The sequence below is a fragment of the Ciconia boyciana genome, chromosome 4 (assembly GCF_034638445.1).
Source record: "Ciconia boyciana chromosome 4, ASM3463844v1, whole genome shotgun sequence".
Classification (NCBI taxonomy): Eukaryota; Metazoa; Chordata; class Aves; order Ciconiiformes; family Ciconiidae; genus Ciconia; species Ciconia boyciana.
Window position 1 is genome coordinate 21975564 of NC_132937.1, and position 24411 is coordinate 21999974.

The 24411-nt window shown below is 44.3% G+C and overlaps 2 protein-coding genes across 4 annotated transcripts in view; one reads left to right on the forward strand and one right to left on the reverse strand.

Annotated features, from left to right (window-relative positions):
- The window catches only part of KIAA1328 (KIAA1328 ortholog), a 219943-nt gene extending 219208 nt beyond the window's left edge, over positions 1-735 (reverse strand). Inside the window, exon 1 of one of the 2 annotated variants that reach the window (XM_072858913.1) lies at positions 626-735. The gene's annotated coding sequence lies outside the window, so the exon portion shown is untranslated. Of the gene's footprint in view, positions 1-624 lie in introns of both variants that reach the window. The other variant, XM_072858914.1, reaches the window with a different exon arrangement.
- A 202-nt stretch (positions 736-937) lies between these two features.
- Positions 938-23642, forward strand: TPGS2 (tubulin polyglutamylase complex subunit 2). 2 transcript variants are annotated; one of them, XM_072858918.1, is made up of 7 exons: positions 961-1169; positions 5648-5727; positions 11359-11446; positions 15660-15791; positions 17456-17569; positions 19074-19234; positions 21251-23626. In XM_072858918.1, exons 1-7 carry the CDS (start codon positions 1097-1099, stop codon positions 21476-21478), a joined length of 876 nt encoding a protein of 291 aa, XP_072715019.1. In that variant the 5' UTR covers positions 961-1096; the 3' UTR covers positions 21479-23626. The 2 variants fall into 2 exon arrangements, with proteins under 2 accessions (XP_072715018.1, XP_072715019.1); XM_072858917.1 differs by lacking the exon at positions 5648-5727 and having other exon boundaries at positions 938-1169; positions 21251-23642.
- The last annotated feature ends 769 nt before the right edge of the window (positions 23643-24411 follow it).

Below are 24411 nucleotides of genomic sequence, written 5' to 3' on the forward strand. Positions count from 1 at the left end.
CCCACAAGCTCATGCTAAAGTTATGCTTCTAGTCAAGCTTAGATGCCAGTCACAAAAAATACATCTTTTTCTTGCTGCCTCTTCAGCCTCTAGCCTCAGTTTCTCTCTGTTGATTCCCTTGCAAGCTTCTATAACCTGAACCAAATTTCCTCCATTTCCTACATATTTACCTCCCCCAAGACTTCATAGCTAGGTCACACAAAAGGTGGACACCTAAGCCTCCCTCCTCTTGCAGACCACCTTTGCTTTTAAATCCCACGTAACTCTCCACTCCCTGCACGCAGGCACATGCCCAACCTCTCTCCCCAGGCCGAGCTCCCCCACACTCGCCAGCGGAGCCCCCAAACCCCCTGTGCCACGGCCACAAAACCCCACCCGTCCCACAGCCCCGCATCGGCTCCAGCCTTCTCTACACCAAAACTCCAACGCAGACGCCCTCGTCGCCTGCCCTGACAGGCCGCCCCCCCCAGCTCACAGCCTGCCGCGCCAGCACCCTCCCGCCCCGCTCCCCTCCACACCTCCCCGGGCCCCGACCCCGCCCCGGCCCCCCCACCGAAAGGCCGGCCGCGCAGGCCCTCCAGCCACAGCACAGCCCCGGAGTTGCCCCCGCCCTACGGAAGGATACTGTCCTAACTCCAGCAAACACCTCCGACCGACCGCAGCGACCACCTCCGCCATCTTGAAACAACCGCCACTCCCAGAGTGCCCCCCGCCGCCCCCCCAACACTCGCCGCCCATTGGCTGCCCGCGCCGGCTTCGCCTTGCCACTACCGGGGGCCACCGGGGGTCACCGGGGCACGCGGAAGAGAGGGGCATGCTGGGAGTCGTAGTCCTCTGAGCGCAGGCTGACGAAGGGACTGCGCTCCCGCGGAACTACCACTCCCATCAGGCCGCCTCACGCTTCCCGCCCGTCATAGGCTGACCGAGGCATCGGCCGGGAGAACTACTCTCAGTGCACCTCCCAGCGCGGCTACGGGGTGGGAGGAAGGACAAAAGGAGTTATGCTTCCCCCTCCCGCCCCGCACACGCCCCTATCGGTCTCGCCTCCGTACCGGGTGGTTCACAGCGAGGGGAGCCAGGCAGGGGCCTGGGGAGGATGGAGGAGAAGCCCTCCGCCAGTATTAAGCCCTATCTGGACAAGCTCACCCTGGGGGTCACACGGATACTGGGTGAGTGGCGGTGTGGGAGAGCCCCTTGGGCCTGGGGTAGGCCGGGGGCACTGGGGGGGGTGGTCATTCGGTTGTCATGGAAACCGCCCGGGAGCGGGAAGGGGCGCCTCCCTCAGCGCTCAGGGTGGGGGTCCCGGGGCGGCCCTGCGAGGACCCGGCCCCTGCCATGGCCCCGGGGTCCCCGCCCCGAGGCGCTTGCAGAAGCGGCGGGGCCGGGCCTGGCAGGGGAGGGCCCGGCCGTGGCTACTCGTGACAGCCCGGCGGCCGGGAACCGCTGGGCAACCCCTGCTGCGAGGCCCGGGCGCCTGCAGCGTTGGGAACCACGGTGCTGCTGGTTGAATCAACGGCAGAAATCCTGAATCTCTCGACTTAAGAGAGCCCTACAGTTTCAAAAAAATCAAAGAAAGAGAAAGTGGTGTTTTATTCAAAATCATAATTTTTAGTCTCCGCTGTAACATAGTGTCAGCAGGTAGCATGGCCGACGGAAGGAGTTCACTGTGGTGCAGCGTTCTAGCAGAAGACTAATCTGTGAATCTGCTCAGGATCAGCTCCCCATAAATAGTCACCCTGCAGCTTATTCCCATACTCTGGGACTTTTTCCACAACATGTCCTGCTTGGCATCTCTGTTTTTGGCTCAGATCTTGAGCCTTCTTGCATCCCTGCGGTTCCCTTTGAAGCTCAGCAAGAGTGCAAGGCATTCAACATCTAAAAGTAAGGCTTCTCAGACAAAACTTTACTCATGGCAGTAGAATCACAAGAATTGGTGGAAGTGTCTGCATGTGTAGAGGATTTTAGCATCAGACCTTTCATCTGTCAGCAGCTTGGGGCACAGAACTGTCATATTTGTATGGCTGGAAAGCAATACATCTATCCCAAGCATTGCGTATGACAACATTACAAATTGCAGTTCCAGAACTTCTTCCTATGAATTTTAAAGCCAAAAGTGACCGCTGTAATTACCTCACCCAGCCGCTGTATTGCAGGACAGTGAGTTTCATCTGGTAACCTAAATGTATCGCTAATTGCACATGTTTTTAGATAGCTGCTCAGACAGATGAGATTAAAAGATCAGGGCAAAATTCTTGCTGTGGGCTTCAGTGAGGACAGGATTTCATCCTCAATCTCTGTTCAGCATTCTCTTACTGACTCATTATTGGACTTCTTGGGGGTTTTTTCGTTTGTTTTTTTTTGTTTCCCAGTTGTGAGGTCAGGATAACATTATCATTCTACTCTGTGAGAGCATTAAAAAGGTAAAACTACTGATGATCAACGATCATGGCAAATGCTTCTTTGAAGTAGCTCTTTTTAAAAAATTACTAGCCCTACCCACATTTTCACCACCCAGGCTCAGATGTATGAGATCTGCATGATGTTAACTATGTCCAAAAGTAATGTTGCCATATAAACTGTTTTGGGTAGGTGTATTATTTACACCAGAAAGACATGGCAATGCAGTTTTGGCTCTGTAGCATCCCTTTAACATGGAAGGTGTTTCCTGGTTTGTGTTTGAGTTTTTTTGTTTTTCTGTCTGTATCTCTGATGACTTGTATTGTGCAATATAGCAATGCACACCCCGGTCCATTGCAGTGATGTTTTACTCTGGTTCTTTTCTCTGTCTCTCCACTCCTTCTGGGAATTTTGCACATTTTTTTCCCATTGAAGTAGTCCAAAGCATGTAAATTATGCCACCATATTAGAATTGCTGAACTAATTGGGAAACATTACCAATCTGTTCAGTGTTTGTTTCTTTCAAATAACAAAGGGTATCTCGTTACAGAAAGATGCCTTACTCAGTAGGTTGCAGCACTAGAAACTGTCTTATTTTAAATCTTCTTTTAGGAAGTCTCATGAAGCCAGTAGATACTTTTCTGCCTACCATAACATAAAAGCAGTAATAGGCTTTTAACTGTTGAGTTTGTGAAACATTTTTTTTCAGGAAATAGAAATGATCGTATGATGAAACTGAACATACTCCTTTTAAGCAAGGAAATTTTGCATGTACAGTATATGGGAGCTTGAGGCCCAATTTTCCAATACCTTGATGAACAAATGTTCATGGCACCTTTTCAAAAACCCTCCTTTAAACAAATTCTATATATGAGATTGGGGGTTGTTTTGGGTTTTTTTTAACTTGTCGTCTCTGTGGGAGTCCCTACCAGGTGGGAGATTTCTCACAAGCATTGAGGAGGTTATAATTTGAGGAAAAAAGAGAGGCATTTTTCCTATTGCCAGTATGATTCATTTTGCTGAAGTTCTATGAATAATAGCAAATTCCAGAAAGGTTGATTGCTCACAACTAAATCTGAATGGGAGGTGTTAACTGTTCTGGACTGCTCAGAGCAGGACCATACTTCACTATTTACAGTCTTTATTAGATAAGAGTGTAACTATTCAGACATTTTAAAGAGATGCTGAGAGTTTATCCAACTTATAGGCAGTATTAGCAGTACCGTAAGGACTGATAATGCTGTGATTTCCTGCTTCAGCTTTGTGTCAGACCATTACATTGACTCTTTCTGATTAATACTGCAAAGCATTTTTGGAAGCTTCCAGATGAAATGTCCTAAAAATAGGACAGAGTTTACTGTGATCTTGATTCAGAATAGTTAATAGGGAGGAGCATCCTGAACTAGTTAAGCATTATCCTATGTGTTTTGTCTAACCTAGGTGGCTTCTTTGTTTATTCCATCTGGAAGAAAAAGCAACCCATGGCAGACTACTTCTTTTGGTCATTAATGTTTAATGGAGCTCCCGTCCATACCTACACACATCTGTTAAACATGGTCTTCAGTTTACCCACAGGATATTTTTAATATAATATTCGGGCTTTTAAGATGGAATTTCTCTTTCTTTTGATCTTGGATTTGGTTCAGACCTCTTTAGAAGTTGCAGTTCCCTCGTTCCTAGACATCTTCTTTGACTGATACAATATTTAATCTTCCGTCATCCTAGACGAGCCGTTGTGTATGATGAATTAAACATCCCTGCTGTTTTCTTTGATCACAGAAGTAACAATTACTCTGTTATTATAATCTCTTAACTTGTCATAAGGCTTGCATAGCTTAGATGGAAAAGACCGGCTAGATTGTTGATTCCACACACTTCTTCAGAAGCAGAATACGTATGGACAGCTTATATTTGAGCAAGAGACAGATCCCCCCGCCTTGCACCCACCTATTTGAAGTGAAACTTGGCAAAACGTCAGAGTCTTCTGTATGTTGGGGCCCCTCATTGGCCAGAAAGATTACCTAGTGACCTACTATGATTTTATTTTTTTCTTTTTTCTGTCTTTAACTTGGAGTTTGGTTTTCTGGTGCTATGTTTTGTCTTCTAAATTACCTGACAATGTAACAATCAATACTTCTAATTAAAGTGAAGTTTAGATTTCCTGAAACTGAGTGCTGCTCTTCCACCAGCAGAACAGACAAGGGCAACACCATTGCTAGAATTAAAAGCCCAGCGCTGGAGATAAAAACCAAACCAAAGCTCTCTAGTGCCTGCCTTTCCTGTCTAGTGCACTGTGTATGTTTTACCAGAAAGCAATTATAATATGTGTGACTGCTTTGGGAGCCAGTACTTTCACAGCAGAGCCGGTCTTGAAAGCCCTGCATAGTGATCACTTCTACTCCATGGCCCTGTGTGCTGGGCTTGCAATTCCCACAACAAGTTAGTAGTCTTTCTGGACCTGATCCAAAGTGAATGAAGTCAGTGGGAACTATTTCAGTTGGCTGTTCATGAAGTAAAACATGATAAAATAATAAGTGCAAGGAAGACTGTTCTGCCATCACACACCTGCAAGGATAGCACCACATAGATTAGTATCTTGCATTTATATAGCATTCTTTCCCATAAAATACTCAGATGATTTTTTATAAATGATGAGCTCAGTGCTCATTACAAATTTGCAAGTGTCCAGCTGGGATTCCAGAGAACTGATGTTTGCTCATGCAGTTCCCTTTGACAGGATCAGATTCTGAAACTGCTCAAACCCACTGAATCCAGCGCTGAAGTATGCCCAACTTTGTGGAATACGGTTGTTAGCAATTCATAGCAACACTGCACAACATCTTGTGTCAAGCTGAGAATATCCTACCCAGCTGAAACCACAGGTCACGCTTACAAAGAAAGATTAATCTCTTTTAGAGTTTGCCCAGGAACCCATGGTTGATTTTTCCATGAATCCTCCGCAAAAGATCACACCTTGAATACAAAATGTGTGTGTGTGTGTGTATATGTGTATATATATCTATAAAAACCATCAAAGGATGGCATCGTGCAGCACTAGGAATCCTCATGCCAAGACATACTGAGTATAGTTACACACAAAAAAAAATGACTGCTCAGTCACCAGCACAATGCTTGCAGTCATTAATGCCTTTTCCCCAGCTGTCAGTCAGGTTAACTTGCAAAATTGTCTGGCTGTCAGTGCTTGATGTCACCCTTGCCAGCTGCAAACATGCTCCTCTTTTCCTTTTAGAGACTTCTCCAGGAGTTGCTGAGGTGATGTTTGTGGAAAAGGAGCCAGCTGAATGTCACACAATCATTTCATGGGAGCAAGTGAGTATTTTTGTGATAATACTGCAGTAAGGTCAGTCTGAATGTACAGCAGCCCATGGAGAATGTCAAATACAATGGCTACCTTGTGTTTGTTTGTGAGACAGCCTGTTACCAAGTTTGGTGCACAGCGGAGCCTAAACAGATTTTTTTTTTTAAATTTTTTTTTTTAATCGAGTATTACTCTGTCTTTTAGGCTATCACATGCACCTGATCTGTTAGAGAAGCTTCATCAGTGTGGGTATATTCAGAATGATAACTCTCAGAAGAAATCACATAACTGTAGTAGGCAGCAACAGTGGTGACTCAGTGTCCTGGTTTCAGCTGGGATAGAGTTAATTTTCTTCCTAGTAGCTGGTATAGTGCTGTGGTTTGGATTTAGTATGAGAATAATAGTGATAACACACTGATGTTTTAGTTGTTGCTAAGTGGTGTTTACACTGGTCAAGGACTTTTCAGCTTCCCATGCTCTGCCGGGTGCACAGGAAGCTGGGAGGGGGCACAGCCAGGACAGCTGACCCCAACTGGCCACAGGGCTATTCCATACCATATGGCATCATGCTCAGTATAGAAACTGGGGGGAGTTGGCTGGGGAGCAGCGATCATTGCTCAGGGACTGGCTGGGCATCATTTGGCGGGTGGTGAGCAATTGCATTGTACATCACTTGTTTTGTACATTCTTTTATCATTATTATTATTATTTTATCTTCCTCTGTTGTCCTATTAAATTGTCTTTATCTCAACCCACAGGTTTTACTTTTTTTTTCCCAATTCTGTCCCCCATGTCACGGGGCACGGGGAGAGGGTGAGCGAGCAGCTGTGTGGTGCTTAGTTGCCAACTGGGGTTAAACCACGACACTCAGTGGAGAACAAACATTGTTCTGACTCAGGTCTGAAACCATTTTCCAACTCCCTTTCAAACAAAATTAAGAAGTTATTTATTATTCATGGCCATTAAAGGTAAAGGCCTCAAGCTGGAAAATACCACTGAGCCACCCAGTTCGTTCCAGTTATCTGTTTCTCTTTTCAGTCTCAGCTGTTCACTTCCATCTCTCATAGCCCCTCCTTCCACCTCACTCTGGCTAACCGACCCAATCTTTTGGCCAAGGCGTGTCCCATTGCCTGTTCTAGAAGACTATGAAGGACACATGCTACCTTGACTCCACTGACCTCACTGCATTAGAGTGTGTGACCAGAGGGCTCCTGAATGCTGTCATGTGACTCTGGGCAGAGATGGCATTTTTGGTCCCCTTTTTGAATATACACGTGTTTATCAATCCCATGACCATGAGGGAATAACTGCTTTCTAGGTATCACTCATATCTAGGGAAGGGACAGTAGAAGCTGACTGGCCTTTGGGAAGGGCATGGCAGAGGGTGGAGTTGAGTGAATCATCCTCCCTCTGCTCCAACCCTGGCTATGCCCTAATGCACGTGCTCCCAGAGACTGCATTTGTTACCACTACATAAAATAACTTCCCCTTTGATGACACCTTGCCATTTACAGTTTTTTGTAAACAGTAGGGAAAAATCTTGCACTAGTTTTGATAACACTCTATCCCAATTAGTGACATTTATCAAGAATTTATAAATCCAGGTCAGAATGTATGTACTGTAAACCTGTGTTATTTACTGAAACTTGTACAGCAGCCATGAACTGTGGTCAGGCAGAAATATCTGGTTTTTCAGGTTCATGTGAACTGATTCCTGATTTCCTGTAGCTGTTGTTCAGGTATCAGATTAACTGGGCTGGAAAGTCTGGGGCACCCTGACTGTGAGCCAGCTCAGGTCTGGGAGCAGCAAAGTGACATTCGCTCATTCTTCTGTTGAGTGGAGAGGACTGCTGCTCCTTAACATGGTATTGCTCTCATTTTCAGGTGCTGCTACTCCTCCAAACTAAATTGGGTTTGTTTCAAAATTGAGCTATTGTCTTGTAAAGCCAAACTTTGAAATGCTGTAGCCAAAGCACTTCACTCCAAAGATGTCAAAACAAAACTTCAGCGCCCCCGCCCTAGTGATGGACTAAGTTAATTGTGGAAATAAATGGTGAAAATTAAGTAGATACAGTTGAGCTGGACTGCTAATGGTGAAGGACTTCGCTATCTATTTCTTTGCTTTTGGTTCCAGTGGCATTGACAAAACCTGAAATCTCCCTTCTCGAATTAAAAGATAACTATTTTCTCTTTCCTTTTTTTCTTGAGCTTTGGGGATGAAGTCCGATATCTAACACAGTCCACATGATTACAGTATGTTCTGCGGTGATGACTTATGTTCTGCAGTGATGATTAAGTGCAAAACACTCAGCACCTTACAAGGCCCTTCCAGGATGAACTTGCACCTCACTTCTCCTCAAACTCATCCTGCTTGAATTTGAATACAGGTTTATGTGGACCCGATGTTCACTTTTATCACTGGGGTTTTTTTTCGTAGCCACTAGGTGGCAATACTTATGCACGTAATCATTTCTCCATAGTTGAGATTTTAACAAGATCTTGTCTCAGTCTATATTTTTAACTCCCCTCAACGTCTTTGGTTATGAAAGTATTTGCAGGACTTTTTGTGTGATGTACGGAAAGCTGGTCAAACTAATCCCAAAATTACATTCTTTTTCCCAAAAAAACCTCTCTTTTCATTGAGACTCACCAAATAAAAGCTCTATACTTAAGTGTTGTGGTTTAGCCCCAGTCGGCAATTAAGTACCACACAGCCACTCACTCACCCTCCTCCCCCGGTGGGATGGGGGAGAGAATCGGAAGAGCAAAAGTAAGAAAACTCGTGGGTTGAGATAAGAACAGTTTAATAATTGGAACAAAATAATAATAATAGTAATAAATTGTAATGAGAAGGAAAACAACAAGAGAGCAAGAGAGGAACAAAACCCAAGGGGAAAAAAAAACTGATACAACTGCTCACCACCCGCCGATCGACACCCCGCCAGTCCCTGAGCAGCGATTGCTACCCCCCAGCCAACTCCCCCCAGTTTCTATACTGAGCATGATGCCATATGGTATGGAATAGCCCTTTGGCCAGTTTGGATCAACTATCCTGGCTGTGCCCCCTCCCAGTTTCTTGTGCGCCTGGCAGAGCATGGGAAGCTGAAAAGTCCTTGACTAGTATAAACACCACTTAGCAACAACTAAAACATCAGTGTGTTATCACTATTATTCTCATACTAAAATCCAAAACACAGCACTATACCAGCTACTAGGAAGAAAATTAACTCTATCCCAGCTGAAAGCAGGACATTAAGATTTTTTTTTTTAATGTTTTTTTCTAGAAGCAATTTTTCTAGTCCTATTTCAGTTTTGCAACGGAAAGGTATTTCTGCTGAGATAAAATCTATGGTATTCAGAAACTCTTAAAAGAAAATCAACCTTTTTTTAATTATGAATGATTAAAATTATATGCTAATAATGCTGGCAATATGCAATTTTTTTTTGTCTCCATCATCTGTGTTTGTTAAATTGGGCTGTGCCTGGTTCGTGCTAGTATTTAACTGGATACTACAGTGTAAGTTTTAAAATCTTAGATCAGCTTGTTGAAAGTCCATTAGCTGCCATGAGGCTGTGCAGGGGAAGCTGAGCTTCATGACAGGAGACAGTGCAGTAAGACAGTAGGAGAGCAGAAGAGATTTTTCCCAAGGCTCTTCAGAGGTCACAACACATTCACAAGTTGCAGACATGGGAAAGAATCTGATCAGCATCTCTTAAGATATTACAAATTCGTGCTCCAAGTGAAGCAGAGCTACATGAACTGCATGTGCATGTTTCTTTTCTTTAGATACTGGTTACCAGAATATTCTTCCTTTATTTTATGAGACTTTGAATGTTACATTCTCTAGTAGCTGTAGGGAGGTAGTCCCAGCAGAGGCACAATATTGGAAAGCTATTAACATCTGACTCCTCTACTTTCTCCAAAACAATTCTGTAACTGCTCCAAAACCCACCCAGGCCTCTGAGGCCAGGCTGTGAATACTTACCTGAATAACATCTTGATCTGTGGCAGGGTAAGCCTATATGAGGGACAGCACTACTGACCTAGAAATGTTCTTAAAGTTTGTAATTCTACCTTTTCTTGCTTTGAGTGTCAAACTCACTGCACAAAGAGCAGGCCATGTCCAACAGCATGTCTTTAAAACTGGCTGAATGAAAGAAATACACCTTTTTTAGAAAAGGCTGAAAATCCTGTCACAAAAGTGCTTGAATTATCAGACATGCTATGTTGCAAATCTCACATTATTTGTCCATTTGCCCTGTAAAATGTAGCTCCCGGGGTCCTGTGATTATAAACAGTTCTCAGATCAACATTTTAAAGAAGAAGTTGTCTGTCCTCCTGGTTTAATGACAAAGCTTGACCCTCAAGGGGCTTATTTGTGTCTTTGTTCCTGGGCAGATTTAAAAGCACATGGGACTGAAAAGGGAGAATGACCACAAGTTGCAACTTGGAGGTTCAGACTGCAATTAGGAAAACTTTTATGAGGAGGGTGGTGCAGCCCTTGAACAGGTCAACGCAGAGATTGTGGAACCTGCATCATTGGAGACTATACTGAGTTTTGGGATCTGATTCTTTTGGAGTCTTGAGTTTGATGATACTTTAAATGCGAACTCACTTCAATCTTTCTCAATCTGTTTTTTCTCTAAAACAATTACAAACAAAACAACAGATAACTCCTTTAGTCATGTGTGTTGCTTGTCTTCTTAAAACTGACAGGCTTCTGTACTGTTTCATTTTGTGTTCTTGACACATCAACAGGAATGGAGGGTCACTGGTCTGCAGCCAGTCCTGTCACCAGGAGCAGTGCCTGCAATTGCCTATAGCTCTTTGGGCTTCTTGTTCTGAGGATAAGCCTTTATCCTTCCTTCCTCATATTTGTTGCTAAGTTAAAGAGTCTAAGTTAAGAAGTGCTCCTTCCACAACCAAGACAGGTATAGGAGAAGGGTCCTGGTTCTTAGAAGCACTCTCACCAGCTCACTGGAGTTGCTTCTTTCACTGTTGTCTCAGAAGGAAACAGGCTTAGGAGCCCCAGCCAAGCACTGAAGTTTGGTGGGATGAAGCCAGACCAGCAAGTTTGTGAGACTGACTCTATGTGTATTTGTACACATACTGTTTAAGTGAAACGTCAGACCTGCTTGATTATGTGCAACTATCGAGTCTATGCTTCTCTCACCTACTTGGAACTGAAATCCCTCAGAAGAAGAGAGTCCTTGTGCTAATACTGTACATGCTTTAGTGGAACAGGTAGGTTTAGTCTGATTTCCCTTAAAGCAAAACTCTACTCTTGTAAGCCATATATGTGAAAAAGCCAATTGTTCTTATATATGTGATCTTGGAGTGGCTGTTAGTGTCAAAGGATGATATGTCATCTCAATTCTGGAACAATAATGTAATAATCTTGTGGTGACTGACAGCTCATTGTGAAATTTTCCCGAGTCATCTTTGTTAATACAGTAGAACAGACTCAAGAAATAAGCAGTTTTCTCTCAAGGTTTTAGGATGAGATATCTGAGCTGATTTGAGTCATGTTGGAGTTGAGCAAAGCATTTGGTGGCAAATATTTCTGTAGCAATATTCAGTTGTTCTTTGGGTTTGAGCCACTTTCTGCATTTTCCCATAACACTTTGATTGTGATTTGCAGAAAAACTCCTGCATATTGCCAGAGGATTTAAAGAACTTCTATCTGATGACTGATGGCTTCCAGATGACCTGGAGTGTGAAGACCGATGGTGAGTTGTCGTGGTTTAGCCCCAGCTGGGAACTAAGCACCACGCAGCTGCTCGCTCACTCCCCCCTGGTGGGATGGGGGAGAGAATCAGAAGAGCAAAAGTAAGAAAACTCGAGGGTTGAGATAAAGACAGTTTAATAGGGAAAGCAAAAGCCGCGCACGCAAGCGAAGCAAAGCAAGGAATTCATTCACCACTTCCCATGGGCAGGCAGGTATTCAGCCATCTCCAGGAAAGCAGGGCTCCATCACACGTAACGGTTACTTGGGAAGACAAACACCATCACTCTGAATGTCCCCCCTTCCTTCTTCTTCCCCTGCTTTATATACTGAGCATGACGTCATGTGGTATAGAATAGCCCTTTGGTCAGTTTGGATCAACTATCCTGGCTGTGTCCCCTCCCCCTTCTTGTGCACCTGGCAGAGCATGGGAAGCTGAAAAGTCCTTGAGTAGTGCAGCAACAACTAAAACATCTCTGTATTATCAACACTGTTTTCAGCACAAATCCAAAACATAGCCCCATACCAGCCACTCTAAAGAAAATTAACTCTATCTCAGCTGAAACCAGGACAGTATCCACCCCTTATTCCATACCATTTATGTCATGCTCAGGTCTCACACTATCCAATACATTCTCATTACCCACCATCACCCTTCCCATCCTTTGATATAATACACACATATCATTCCCTTAGTCTATGGACCACCCCTACAAAATATTTGTAAAATGTCCATAAATGTCCACAAAATGTCCACTGAGTTCATTTAGTGCATGACTTTGGGCTTCATCTCTTATGGTTGTTACTCAGGACAGGAGAGGTGGTGTGTTGCTTGGAGTTATTGGGCACCAAAGCCAGCTCAGGTCGGGTCACTGCTGCACTTGCACTGCTTCTTGTAAGGCTTCTCCTCCATTTGTTCAGGTGGTTCCGGCTGTAGTAATTCCTATAACATGCAACTCAAATCATGGGTTACAACAATTTAAAGGTATATCCATTACAATCTCCACCCCTGGTCCTTTTGGGCCAGGATATAGGGTTTAACATTGCAATAAACTCCTCCCCTTGCTCCTAGCCTGGCCAGCAACAAGGGGTTCCTGCTATAGTAATTCCCACAACATGCAACTCAAATCACGGGATACAACAATTTAAAGGTATTTCCATTACAATCTCCACCCCTGGTCCCTTTGGACCAGACCATCAGGTTTAACATTGCAATGAAGTCCTCCCCTTGCCCCTGCTCCGGCTTGGACTTATCCACAGAATGTAGTCCCTTCAGAAGTAAACTTGCTCCAACATGGCCTCATGCACAGCCACTGATGCTTCGAGGTGTACCTGCTGCAGCATGGACTTCATCCACAGCCACAGATGCTTCGAGGTGCACCTTATCCAGCATGGACTTATCCTTGGGCCACAATTCCTTCAGAGGTATACCTGCTGTGGCACAGACATAACCATGGCCACAGACGTTTCAAGATATACCTGCTCTGGCATGGGCTAATCCATGGGCACAGATGCTTCGGGGTGTCCTGCTCCCACGTGGATTCATCCACAGGTCACAGTCCCTTCGACTCGAGTTCACACTGGAGTTCCAGCCTGTCCGGTACAGCAGCACAGAAACAGCAGTGATGCCCTGGCCATCTGCCAGCCCAGGCGCAAGGCCATTGCTGTTATCAAAATGTTCCCAGGCACAGCAGCGTAAGATGATCAGCAGTACAGCAGCACGGCAAGCAGTGAAAGCAAAAAAGCAGCCACTAACGAGCCCTAGACTCTAATATACAGTAAGGAAAGCAAGCCCCATGGCAAGCACAGAAGCCTGCTGATTAATAGCTAAACAGCAATAACAGCTATAAATTTTATCTATCTAATCTAGCACATTCCAATCAAATCTGTCATTATCTCAAACCCTTCGAGCCCCACGTTGGGCACCAAAAAGGACTGTCGTGGTTTAGCCCCAGCCGGGAACTAAGCACCACGCAGCCACTCGCTCACTCCCCCCTGGGTGGGATGGGGGAGAGAATTGGAAGAGCAAAAGTAAGAAAACTCGAGGGTTGAGATAAAGACAGTTTAATAGGTAAAGCAAAAGCCGCGCACGCAAGCAAAGCAAAGCAAGGAATTCATTCACCACTTCCCATGGGCAGGCAGGTATTCAGCCATCTCCAGGAAAGCAGGGCTCCATCACGCGTAACAGTTACTTGGGAAGACAAACGCCATCACTCCGAATGTCCCTCCTTCCTTCTTCTTCCCCAGCTTTATATACTGAGCATGACGTCATGTGGTATGGAATAGCCCTTTGGTCAGTTTGGATCAACTATCCTGGCTGTGTCCCCTCCCCCTTCTTGTGCACCTGGCAGAGCATGGGAAGCTGAAAAGTCCTTGAGTAGTGCAGCAACAACTAAAACATCTCTGTATTATCAACACTGTTTTCAGCACAAATCCAAAGCATAGCCCCATACCAGCCACTATAAAGAAAATTAACTCTATCAATCTCAGCTGAAACCAGGACATGAGTCCATGTATTCCTCTCCACTGATACCCTCATTTCATTGCAGCCAGTGTTTCCTTTGCAGAATCTCTTTAATTTCAAACTTACTTTCTGCACAGTCAATACACAACTGTCAGTGTCCTGCATTAGTCTGAGCAAAAGCACATGCACCAAGTCATTTTGAATGAAAAATAAGCACCATTCCTTAACTTGCAAAAAAATGTAGTAGTTTGTTTCTGCTAGGCAGCTTGATCAGTGACTACAGAAAACTGACCTCTGAGTCAATAAGTGAGTGCAGTTCTGCATGGGATTGTAGACTATTTTAGAGATGACCTGGTGAGGAAAAAAACATGTCTGCACATCAGAGATCCCCTTCTGATGCAACAGGGCAAAGCCTGTTGCTTGCACATGCTGGACTTCCACAGAAGAGACATGTACACTGAACACTGGCTAGAAACCAAACAAGTCTTCATGACATAAATACCATTCTGTAATACACTGGCCATCTGTTGACACTCAGATTTAGGTATGTAGTTTAAATCTCATACCTAGATTCCCTCCGTAGTTCATGGAGAGAGAAGCAGCTCTACCACATTATCCTATCATAAAGCAGTAGGAAGAGTCACCCTCTGATAATGCCTCTTTCTCATTAAAAAGTATATGTACATGCTGGAACCTGATTCTGCTTTCCACCAGCTAAAGTCCATTCACTGGAGTTATTTCTGGAGTCAGTGGTGGAAGTGAGAACAGGACCAAGCTTTATTGTCCATCCTTGTTTGGCAAGAATCAGGTGGTTCATTCACTCTGCACTGGAGCCCTGCAACTATTATCCTGGCTCTTGTTGCCTTCAAGTGAGGTTGTCAAATTGGGTTGTGGACACTGCTCACTTCTGGAGATGGGTGTCAAATACAGGATTTTCCGCAGGAAGTAGAATTTCATTTCAGAGACAGTTGACATCAGGGCTCTAGCACGTGCACTGAGTCCCATTGTGTTTCAAGTGGGATTTAGTGTGTTGTGACCTCTGAAGAGTCTTGTTTTCAGGGCACACAAGTGCACAGAGACCAAGGCAGCTCACATAACTGTCTTGTTTGAGCAAGCATCCAGTAGTGCCTTCTGAGGCCCTTCACACTGGCACGTGGCTGAACTTGCTTGTTGACTTGATGTCTGGTAACAGTACTAGTTCTCAGAAGGAGAGACAAGTGACAAGTCCTCAAACATTCATTCAGGAACACCCACATGTTGACACACTGATAAAATCCTATGTTGGAGTGGGAACCAAGAGGATGCACCCTCAGCAGGTACATGGGTTTCCATGTACATTCCAGAAGATGAGCTGCCCTATAAGCTGTGAATGGGTGGGGTGGTTTCTGGTATGAAGGACAGCAGCAGGGAAAAGAGTTTTGAGGAGGTGGCTGTAGCTAGCCAGGATTTTTAATAGCCAGTTTCACAGGACTGGGCTAACAGCTGCAGCACAGGCTTAGCCAGCAGTGTAATTCTCATATCTGCACAGCTCTGAGATGGTGTCACATCACCTGTAAGTGTGATTCTGTGTTTGAAAAAGCCTAATTTTTGCTCCTGTGGAGCCTGACTTGGTTAAGTGTCCAGGCCTGCTGGATATACCCATCTCTTCTCCCCCTCTGTGTTTTAGAGGAGGTTGAGTTGATGTGTGGAGGAAAAGAAATACCTCCTATGCTTTCCTGACACTGGGTGTGATTAATGATCAGTCTTATTGCAGATACCCCAATGCCCCTGGGCTCCATGGTGATTAATAGTGTCTCGAAGCTATGTCGGCTTGGGGGTTCCTCTATGTACACTCTGCCTAATGCACCAACTCTCGCTGACCTAGAAGATGACACAGATGAGGAAGGTAAGGTCCTGTTAACAGGCTAGAAAGTGTGCTCTGTCTCATCCCTTTTGCTCTGTTAGGGTAATGTTAGGATATAGCACATGGATATAGCAACAGAAAAGGTCACTCCAAGTAGATGGGGTTTTCTTTGTCTCCTGGGCCGGATCTACTATATGTCCTACTAGTCCCTTAGAGCCTTGAGAGGTAGACCTGTATGCTGTGAATCTCATGAGGATTGTTAATGCTGCCAGTCGCTAGTATTATTTGCATGCTCTTTTAACAGCCTTGCAGCCCTCCTGTTCTGCCTTTTCCCTATTTAAATTTTTAACTGAGGCTTCCTCCAGTGATTCAGCTTCTAAAATCTTTGTGTGCTTATGGTGTTACATGAACAAAAGATAACACTTTTTGTCTTGGTAGTGAACAGACAGCTGGATATGCTCTTTGGAATTGGAAAAATAACTCTGGTAAATACATGTAAGTGTGAGGTGGCACTGGAAAATGTATGTTTCCAGACTGCCTAAAAATGCTAGGCATCCTGCAGTTTGGAGAGAAAAAGAAGAAAAAAAGCCCACTCTTTTTTCAGAGCTCTTACAGTCTAACAAGACTGGAAGAAGTAAGAAGATAAGAACAGAGCCAGGTGTCATGCTGACTCCTTTAAAAATTGCTATTTGATTTCAGTCTTATCTCTGAATCTCTATAGCTCTTGTAGCTTATAAATGTGGCTGAAAGTTTCTTTTTGCACATTCCAGTTTGGCTGCAGTCCTGATCTTTTAGCCACTGTAATGAAATGGGCCAAATTCTGCTTCCATTTAGCCACTCAGACTTCCACTGATGCACTTATGAGGTACACTGAGAAAAGGTTACGTCCCCACCAGTGTTCTCATTCTGACTTTCATGGAAAGCTCTTTTGAAGAGTACAGCTCTTGTGTCCCCCTTCTTCCTCAGCAGCATTAGAATTCAAAATGATATTCTGAAAGAACTTGCAGCTACACAATCCCAAAATGGTCCTGTAGAAAGGCTATGTGGTGGTTGTGGGTCAGAAGTTGGATATCAGTCAGAACATGTGGCTACTGAGAAGGATGCTCATGTCACACTGGAATATATGAAGAAATGTATATGTCTCCAAGTTCATCAAAGTCTTCTGTCAAGAGAAAAAGAATAAACTGTTCTCCCTATCCTCCTTAGAAAAAAGGAAAGTAGGGCAAAAAAGAGATTGTGAATAGAGCAGAAGTAATGGGCTTCAATTGCAGCAAGGAAGATTCAGGATCCCCATGAGGAAAACTTCTAAGTGATAACGATGGATTTGGGTTGACTGCCTGGAGATCATGGCATCTCCAACACTGGAGGACTTTAAGAAAAGATTAGACAAATACCTGTCAGGAGTGACATCTGTAAAGCTGATCTTACTTTATGCCAGGGAAGGACTAGAGGGCAGCTTGATGTCTTTTTTCAGCCATCAGATTTTGACTCTGTGATTTGTTTTCCTACCGGAGATTAAAATTTTTCTCACTTCTTTTTTTTTTTTAACACAGAGAACTTAATCCTTTCCAAGAAGTATAAATATAATAGTTTGATTTAGTTCTTCCTCAGCTGATTTATTAATAAGTATCAAATAGATTGACTCTTTGCAGCTGAGTCAGTCAGTTTTCCAAACATGTTTCATGAAGATTTTTTTCTGTTTTCAGGTAATGGAGACAAACCAGAGAAGCCACACTTTGATTCTCGTAGTCTTATCTTTGAATTAGACCCATGCAATGGGAATGGGAAAGTTTGTCTTGTTTATAAGCACACTAAACCAGGTAAGACTGAAAAGAGCAAAGTTAGTCATCTCTTGTTGTGGATTGTATCTGGAGGCCACATGCGTAGAATCATCTTACATTTCTGATCTTCTTTGCAATTTGTAGATCAACATTTACTGGGACGTCCTCTCTCCACTGAAGTCAGGGGCTAAATCTTACAGAGACTTAACTGGAGCTAACATTTTCCCTCCTTCTAATGTTTGAATCTGAGTTATAACTTAAGATTTCTGCATGCATAGCATACTTGCATACTGAAACAGGAAAGCATTCGCCTATGACTATAGACAATCATGTTGAAATAATGCAGAAGGCTAGAACTCAGCCACTAACATATCTCTGGTTACTTGCATGTCTTGGAACAATTCCCTTACATTTTGATGAGAAAGGGTATAATGCTGCTTAGAAGCAAAGGATAGATGGTAAAAAAGGTCCTTAGCTGACTGAGGCAGACTTACACTGATTCTTCCACCTTGTGCATGGATGCAAGAGCCTCCAGGTCAAAATTTGGCAGGAAGGGTTAAACAGGAGAGTGAAAGATGTGAGCTGAGCTGTTCCTTCTGACAGATACACAGAAAGCTGCTATCAGTCAGGGATTACTGAAATACCCAAGTTATTTGTACAGTAGTTGTCATCTGACACAGTGCACAGGTCACTAGGTGTATGTGTATACCTGTATGTTCACTGTGTGGGGGTGTGCAATTGTGATATACCTATTCTTAAGAAAACCCTTTGGTTGTTATCTTGTGTCTTTCATTGGGTGTGACTGCCACTCCCAAGGAAGAAAATTCTTACTTGTCCTCTTACCTTCCAGTCTTAGCGATTTCAGCACATGCAGTGGATAACCTGGACAAGTGGAGGGAACATTGTTTACAGGTCTTGATGTCAGCACAGGGGACAGGCAGTGTGTTTAATCAGCAATGTTCAGCGTCTCAGTTTCCCAAGTAAAATCACTTCTTTTTATGCTCCAAAGGATGTCACCACCAGAGAAATATTTGATCACTGTGGAATGATTTTGCAAAATGTGTTTTTATTGGCAGCACACACTCCCATGACTTCCAGACTCTGGACTCTATTCAGTAATCCAGATGTCTGACAATCGAGTTAGTTGCTTTTTACTTTGTGGGGTAGATAAATGTTTGCCATTATTGTACTTTGAACTTACACTACAGAGTTGCTGATGTCCAAGCATGTTCCCTGTAGAACATCAGTCCCAGGTTGGGAAGGAATAGCATTGCATCCATTTTATGGTGGGGAAAATGAATATAATGGCTGTTGCACAAGTATTTTTAGTAAGGCTGGGAGCAGAACCAAGTCCTTTTCAGTCCCCATCCTCTAACCGTTAAACCACATTGCCTCTGGATAATCATCTATGTTAGTCAGGGATGCTGCGTTTTAGAAGCTGCAGCCTTTCTGATAAGTATGTTGTGTCTCCCACCTGACAATGGCCAGGGGTTGATCTTATCACTACAAAGCAACAGTGTAATTTGTGTTTGTTTTGTTCTAGTTGTCTCCCCAGACACAGAGATATGGTTCCTGGACAGAGCTCTGTATTGGCATTTCCTCACCAAAACCTTCACAGCCTACTACCGCCTGCTCATTACCCACCTGGGTCTCCCACAGTGGCAGTACGCCTTCACCAGCTATGGGGTCAGCCCCCAGGCCAAGGTAGGACAGCGGGATCCAGCTCATCAGTATTTCACATAAGTATAGACTGGAAAAACATCTTCCCACCTTTTGACAAGCAGTCTGTAGGCTCAAGCGGGCCTCCCTAGTGAGCCATGGAAGGGGCCATGAGCCTTTCCCCTGTAGCATGTTAATAGTCATTTGTTTATGTTAGTGAATTCACTAGCATTGTGTTAACCTTGCTTTTCTCACCCTAGTTGGGCTCTTCTACCTTTGACCTCTAGTAGCAGGTTATGGAACCCCAATTATTTCTTTTCTTTCTTGACTCTGAAGCCAACTTCCACTTCCATGGCTGCTGGCAAGTGAGGAGATGTAAAGCCATTCATCCCCACAGCTATGTAAGATTTGTCTAGATCAGTTTTCTGGGCGTAGCACCGAACAAGAGCCTATTGCTCTCTGGGTGGAGAGGGAAGTCCAGGTACACATTAGGCAGAAGCCCAGAGGAAGACTATGAGCTTGAGCCTTGCCAAGAATTATTAATTCCCTTGCATCCTCCTCAGTCATGAAGAGATGCCTTGATAAAAATGATGCTCAAAAAGAGGCAATTTAAATGCCAGCAGTCCTAGAAGTAGTTATAGGAGAGCTCCAGGTACAGCCTCATGACCATTCCAGCCCCTTATTATTATTAAAATTACTATTCTGCTCTGCCAGAACCCTGCTATTAGAAGCTCCTGCCATTCCTCTGTGCTTGACTGGGCCTTCAGCCCTAACCCTGCTTCCACCTTGTGAGAGGCCAGGGAATGGATCTGACAATACTACCGAACACAGCACATAAGCCTGTGCAATGTCTGTGCATGTTAGCAAGGCCTGGCAGGTCTCAGTGAGTGTCCTGCACTTCACCCAGACATGACAGCTGTCTTACCAGCATGACATTCCTTGGTCCTGCCTCAGCCCTGTGCGTGCATCAGAACTGCTTGCTAAAATCACTGCTGACTTCCCATCTATCAATGGCTGTAGAATTTGGCTCTTTGTCTTCCTGGTGTCTTCCCTGTTATACTGTGCTCTACTTTATCAGTCAAGGCTGTGTGCATGGTACTCTAGCATATGCCTGTGCTCTGCCTTTCTGTAACTTTCCTGCTAGAATATTTTATTATGTTCAGTATATTCACAAACCTTAGTGAAATCATTCATGTATTCCCTAATCATTTGCAGCCTCTGTTAGTTAAAATCCTCCTAGTATGTTAACCATTATCATTTTTAAAGGTCTTCAAGGGTGGTATATTAAAGCTGTTTTCCATTAAGTAGTACATGAATAGATTGCCATCTACATTTTGGTATTGATCTTTTGTTTATCTTGTTCAACACTTTGCTGATGGTTTCTGTGGGATTTGTAATACCATAACCCCTACAGTTTTATTTCCTGACTTCATCAATGGAAAACTGATAGGAAAAACACTAAGAGATGAGAACTACAGGGCATAATATTGTGGTGGCATCTGGGAACCAAAAAAAAATCGTTGTGGTCACTTCTAGGTGTAAAATCAGGCCAAAGAGAAACAAACACAAAATCCTTTGTGTAAAGAGTTAAAAAACCTGCGTTATTGTATGTGTGAAGAGAGGGAGGGAGGCTATATTTTGAGAAGTTCAACTAGTTTGGTTCTAATTTATAAGCACTTTTAAATTCCAAGGGTTTTTAATCTTTTCTGCTTCTCTGAATCTAAATAAATGTGGTTTAGTTTCCTCCCCTCCCTTTGCTTTTCCTCCCGTAGTTTAAATCAGGAGTTACTCCTGGTAGGAGTTATACTGCAGGAAAGGTAGTGTTAGGTTTGTGTCTGGTTCTCCTCTTCCCTGTCTGGAATGTGGAGCAGTTCCAGGACTGGAGCTGTAGCTGTACCTTGTGTATCCTTATCACAAGGCACTCTGCACAGTCCTGTAAACTGCAAACTGATAAGTGGTGTATAATTAAAATCAGGTCTCAGGGGTTAGGGGGAACAGGGTGGAAATGTCTAATTGCAGTTTGATTTTACCCTCTTCCTTCCCCACCATCCTGCCTTTCAGCAATGGTTTAACATGTATAAACCCATAACCATCAACACAGCTCTCCTCTCTGAAGAAGCTGATTCCTTTGTGAACAAGCTGGACCCCAATAAAGTATTTAAAAGCAAGAACAAAACTCCAGTGATCAAAAAGAAACCACCCTCCCAGCCAGCAGGCTCCCAAAAGAGTCACACAAGCGTGACCTCCTCCAAGACATCCTCACTAGCTGGGAATTCTTCAAGGAAGTGAGACCCCCAGATCTGATCCTGGACAGCATTTGCAATAAGCTTTGATGTTCTCTGATGCAGAGTCTCAGTGGTTCAGACCAAGTTCCTTGTGCATGAATAGATGTGCCTATGGAAAACACATTGCAGCATTTGCATGAAATATAGCCACAATGTACTTCAGCATGGAAGGGATGTAGTTCCTGGAGACTCTGAGAAAAAAACTTGAGACATTGACTTTATTCCCTTCTGCTACTTGCAGCATGTACTTTTCAGAGGGCATGAAGAAGCCCTTGATGTCACTGCTCTATAGGGAAGCTTTTGTTCCTGTGCAACTACAGCAGTGAAATGAAAGCAAATGTAAGTCACCGTTACTTTAATAGACCCATGCTGAAATACAGTGTATGAAGATATTTCTGCCATCTCCTTTGAAAGAAACCTGCCCTGACCTCACATGCTGTGGGAGCAGGCTGGAACCCACTGAACAAAGAAATATCTTCTGCTTCAGGCAGAATCAAACTCCGCACTTCCCTGTGCTCCTTCCAACTTCTGCTCTGAGATTCATGGTACAAAGGGACCTGGGGCTTCCATGTCTCTGCATTGGCCTAGTTGCTTGCTCTACAGCCCAGACCACTTTTTGGCCTTTGTGCCATACCTTTTTGGATAGTGATGTCTGTGTGATGTCCTTCCCAATAAGCCTGAAGGCAGCCAGAAGCTGCAAGAGCCCTCATTGCATCTCCTTTCTCCTCTTGTGGGAACTGCTGAGTCAGGGCGGGTCAGTGGTGTTAAGAGCAAGAGTCCCATAAGCCAGGAGGACCCCTTGGTTTGTCACACATTCATTTGCAAAGTTGACCATTCAAACAGCCTTTGTCACTTTTTAATTGGGCGGGATCTGACCAGGGGCCACTGAGATTCTACAGCCTTAGATGCCCCTGATGCTGTTTTCTATACTGTAAGTTTTCAGGTTAGAACTGCACTTTAACCCATTCACTGCTGTTTTTTAGTTACATCTGATTGTTTCCATTACTTTTGTATGCCATTCTGTCTTCTTAGATGTGCTGGAAAGACATGGTAGCAACCAACACATTTTGTGCCTAAGCAGGGAAATCAAAGTCACCATCTTCAAATAAGCATTGATTATTTAAACAAACAGCATCATCTTTTATTTATTAAACAGTCACATAATTACATAAGACAAACCTACCTCACAGGGATGTTGTGAGGCTTTCACGAGTATTTGTATGGCCTTCAGAAAGATGAAGCCACCCTGTAAGTGCTTAATAGTATTTTAGTAAAGATTTGAATATTTTCCTCCAGCGTGATAGAGTATTTGAAGATGCTTTTGGGAGCACATGCACAAGGATGTATGGTAAGAGCAGCAGGGTGCAGGCTGGATTGTTTGGGGTGTTTTTTTATGCAGTGGAGAATCTCTCACTGAGAAGGGATGGGTTACAGTGTCTTTTAGCTAATCCCATCTTGTGCTACTCTGAAGTTTCCAGTTTAGTTCACATAGGCCAAAAGACTCAGCTGTGTGACAGCTGTTCCACTTCCGTCCTGCACTCACTGTTCAAAATCTCTGCAGCCATCAGCCCCAGCTCTGGCATGCTTTGCTGGCTTCCAGCACTGCCCAGGGCCCACCCTCAAGTGCAGTTGCTGCGTTGCCTGGCAGCTGCCCTCTGCCACCTCCAAATGAGAGAAAATCCTCTAATGCTCTTCAGCCCTCTTAAGCTGATGTGCGTCTTGTGCTGGGTGAAGATCTGCTGTAGCTGCTCTACTAATATAAGGTCAGCTCTAATGAGGAAGCAGAGATGTCAGTATCTACCACCCCACTCCATGCCACAGCAATACATTAGTAATCCTTTTAATAGTGAGATGTGAATGATCATTGAAGCCAGTAAATGCCATTTTCTGGAATTCTGTGCAGTAGTGATGTTCTGTCACTTCCTACTCTTGGAGATACCTGTGTCATGTGTTCATGGTACCCATCCCCGGGACTACAGTTACATGCTTGACATACGTACCATACTTGCTAAGCACTTTCTAGAAAAGTTAAGACTGTTTTCACCCCCCCTCTTCGGGAACAGGCAGCTTCTGATACTGTTTTACTTTTAATCTGATGATACCTCAAACTTGTAAGGCTGTTGCAGGCCCACTTCCTCATTCAGATGTGTCGTGGTTTAACCCCAGCCGGCAACTAATCCCCACACAGCCGCTTGCTCACTCCCCCACGGTGGGATGGGGCAGAGAATCGGAAGAGTAAAAGTGAGAAAACTCGTGGGTTGAGATAAAGACAGTTTAATAGGGAAAGCAGAAGCCGCACACACAAGCAAAGCAAAACAAGGAATTCAGTCACTACTTCCCATCGGCAGGCAGGTGTTCAGCCATCTCCAGGAAAGCAGGGCTCCATCACGTGTAGCGGTTACTTGGGAAGACAAACACCATCACTCCGAACGTCCCCCCTTCCTTCTTCTTCCCCCAGCTTTATATACTGAGCATGATGTCATATGGTATGGAATAGCCCTTTGGCCAGTTGGGGTCAGCTGTCCCAGCTGTGTCCCCTCCCAACTTCTTGTGCACCCCCAGCCTACTCACTGGTGGGGTGGGGTGAGAAGCAGAAAAGGCCTTGACTCTGTGTAAGCACTGCTCAGCAATAACTAAAACATCCCTGTATTATCAATGCTGTTTTCAGCACAAATCCAAAACACAGCCTCGTACTAACTTCTATGAAGAAAATTAACCACCCCAGCCAAAACCAGCACAGATGGAGGTGGCAGAATTCCTGCAGGAGCAGGGCAGCCTCTTCCCACATTTCTCATGCAGTCAGAGTGGAGAAAATGGTTTGGTTTGGGGTTTTTTTTGAGCGTTTGGGGATGCTGCCACGGAAGTTGTCTGAATTCTTTCATACGGTGGTAGTTAAAGTCTAGCCTGTCAGTAACACACATTGTTCCATGACACCAA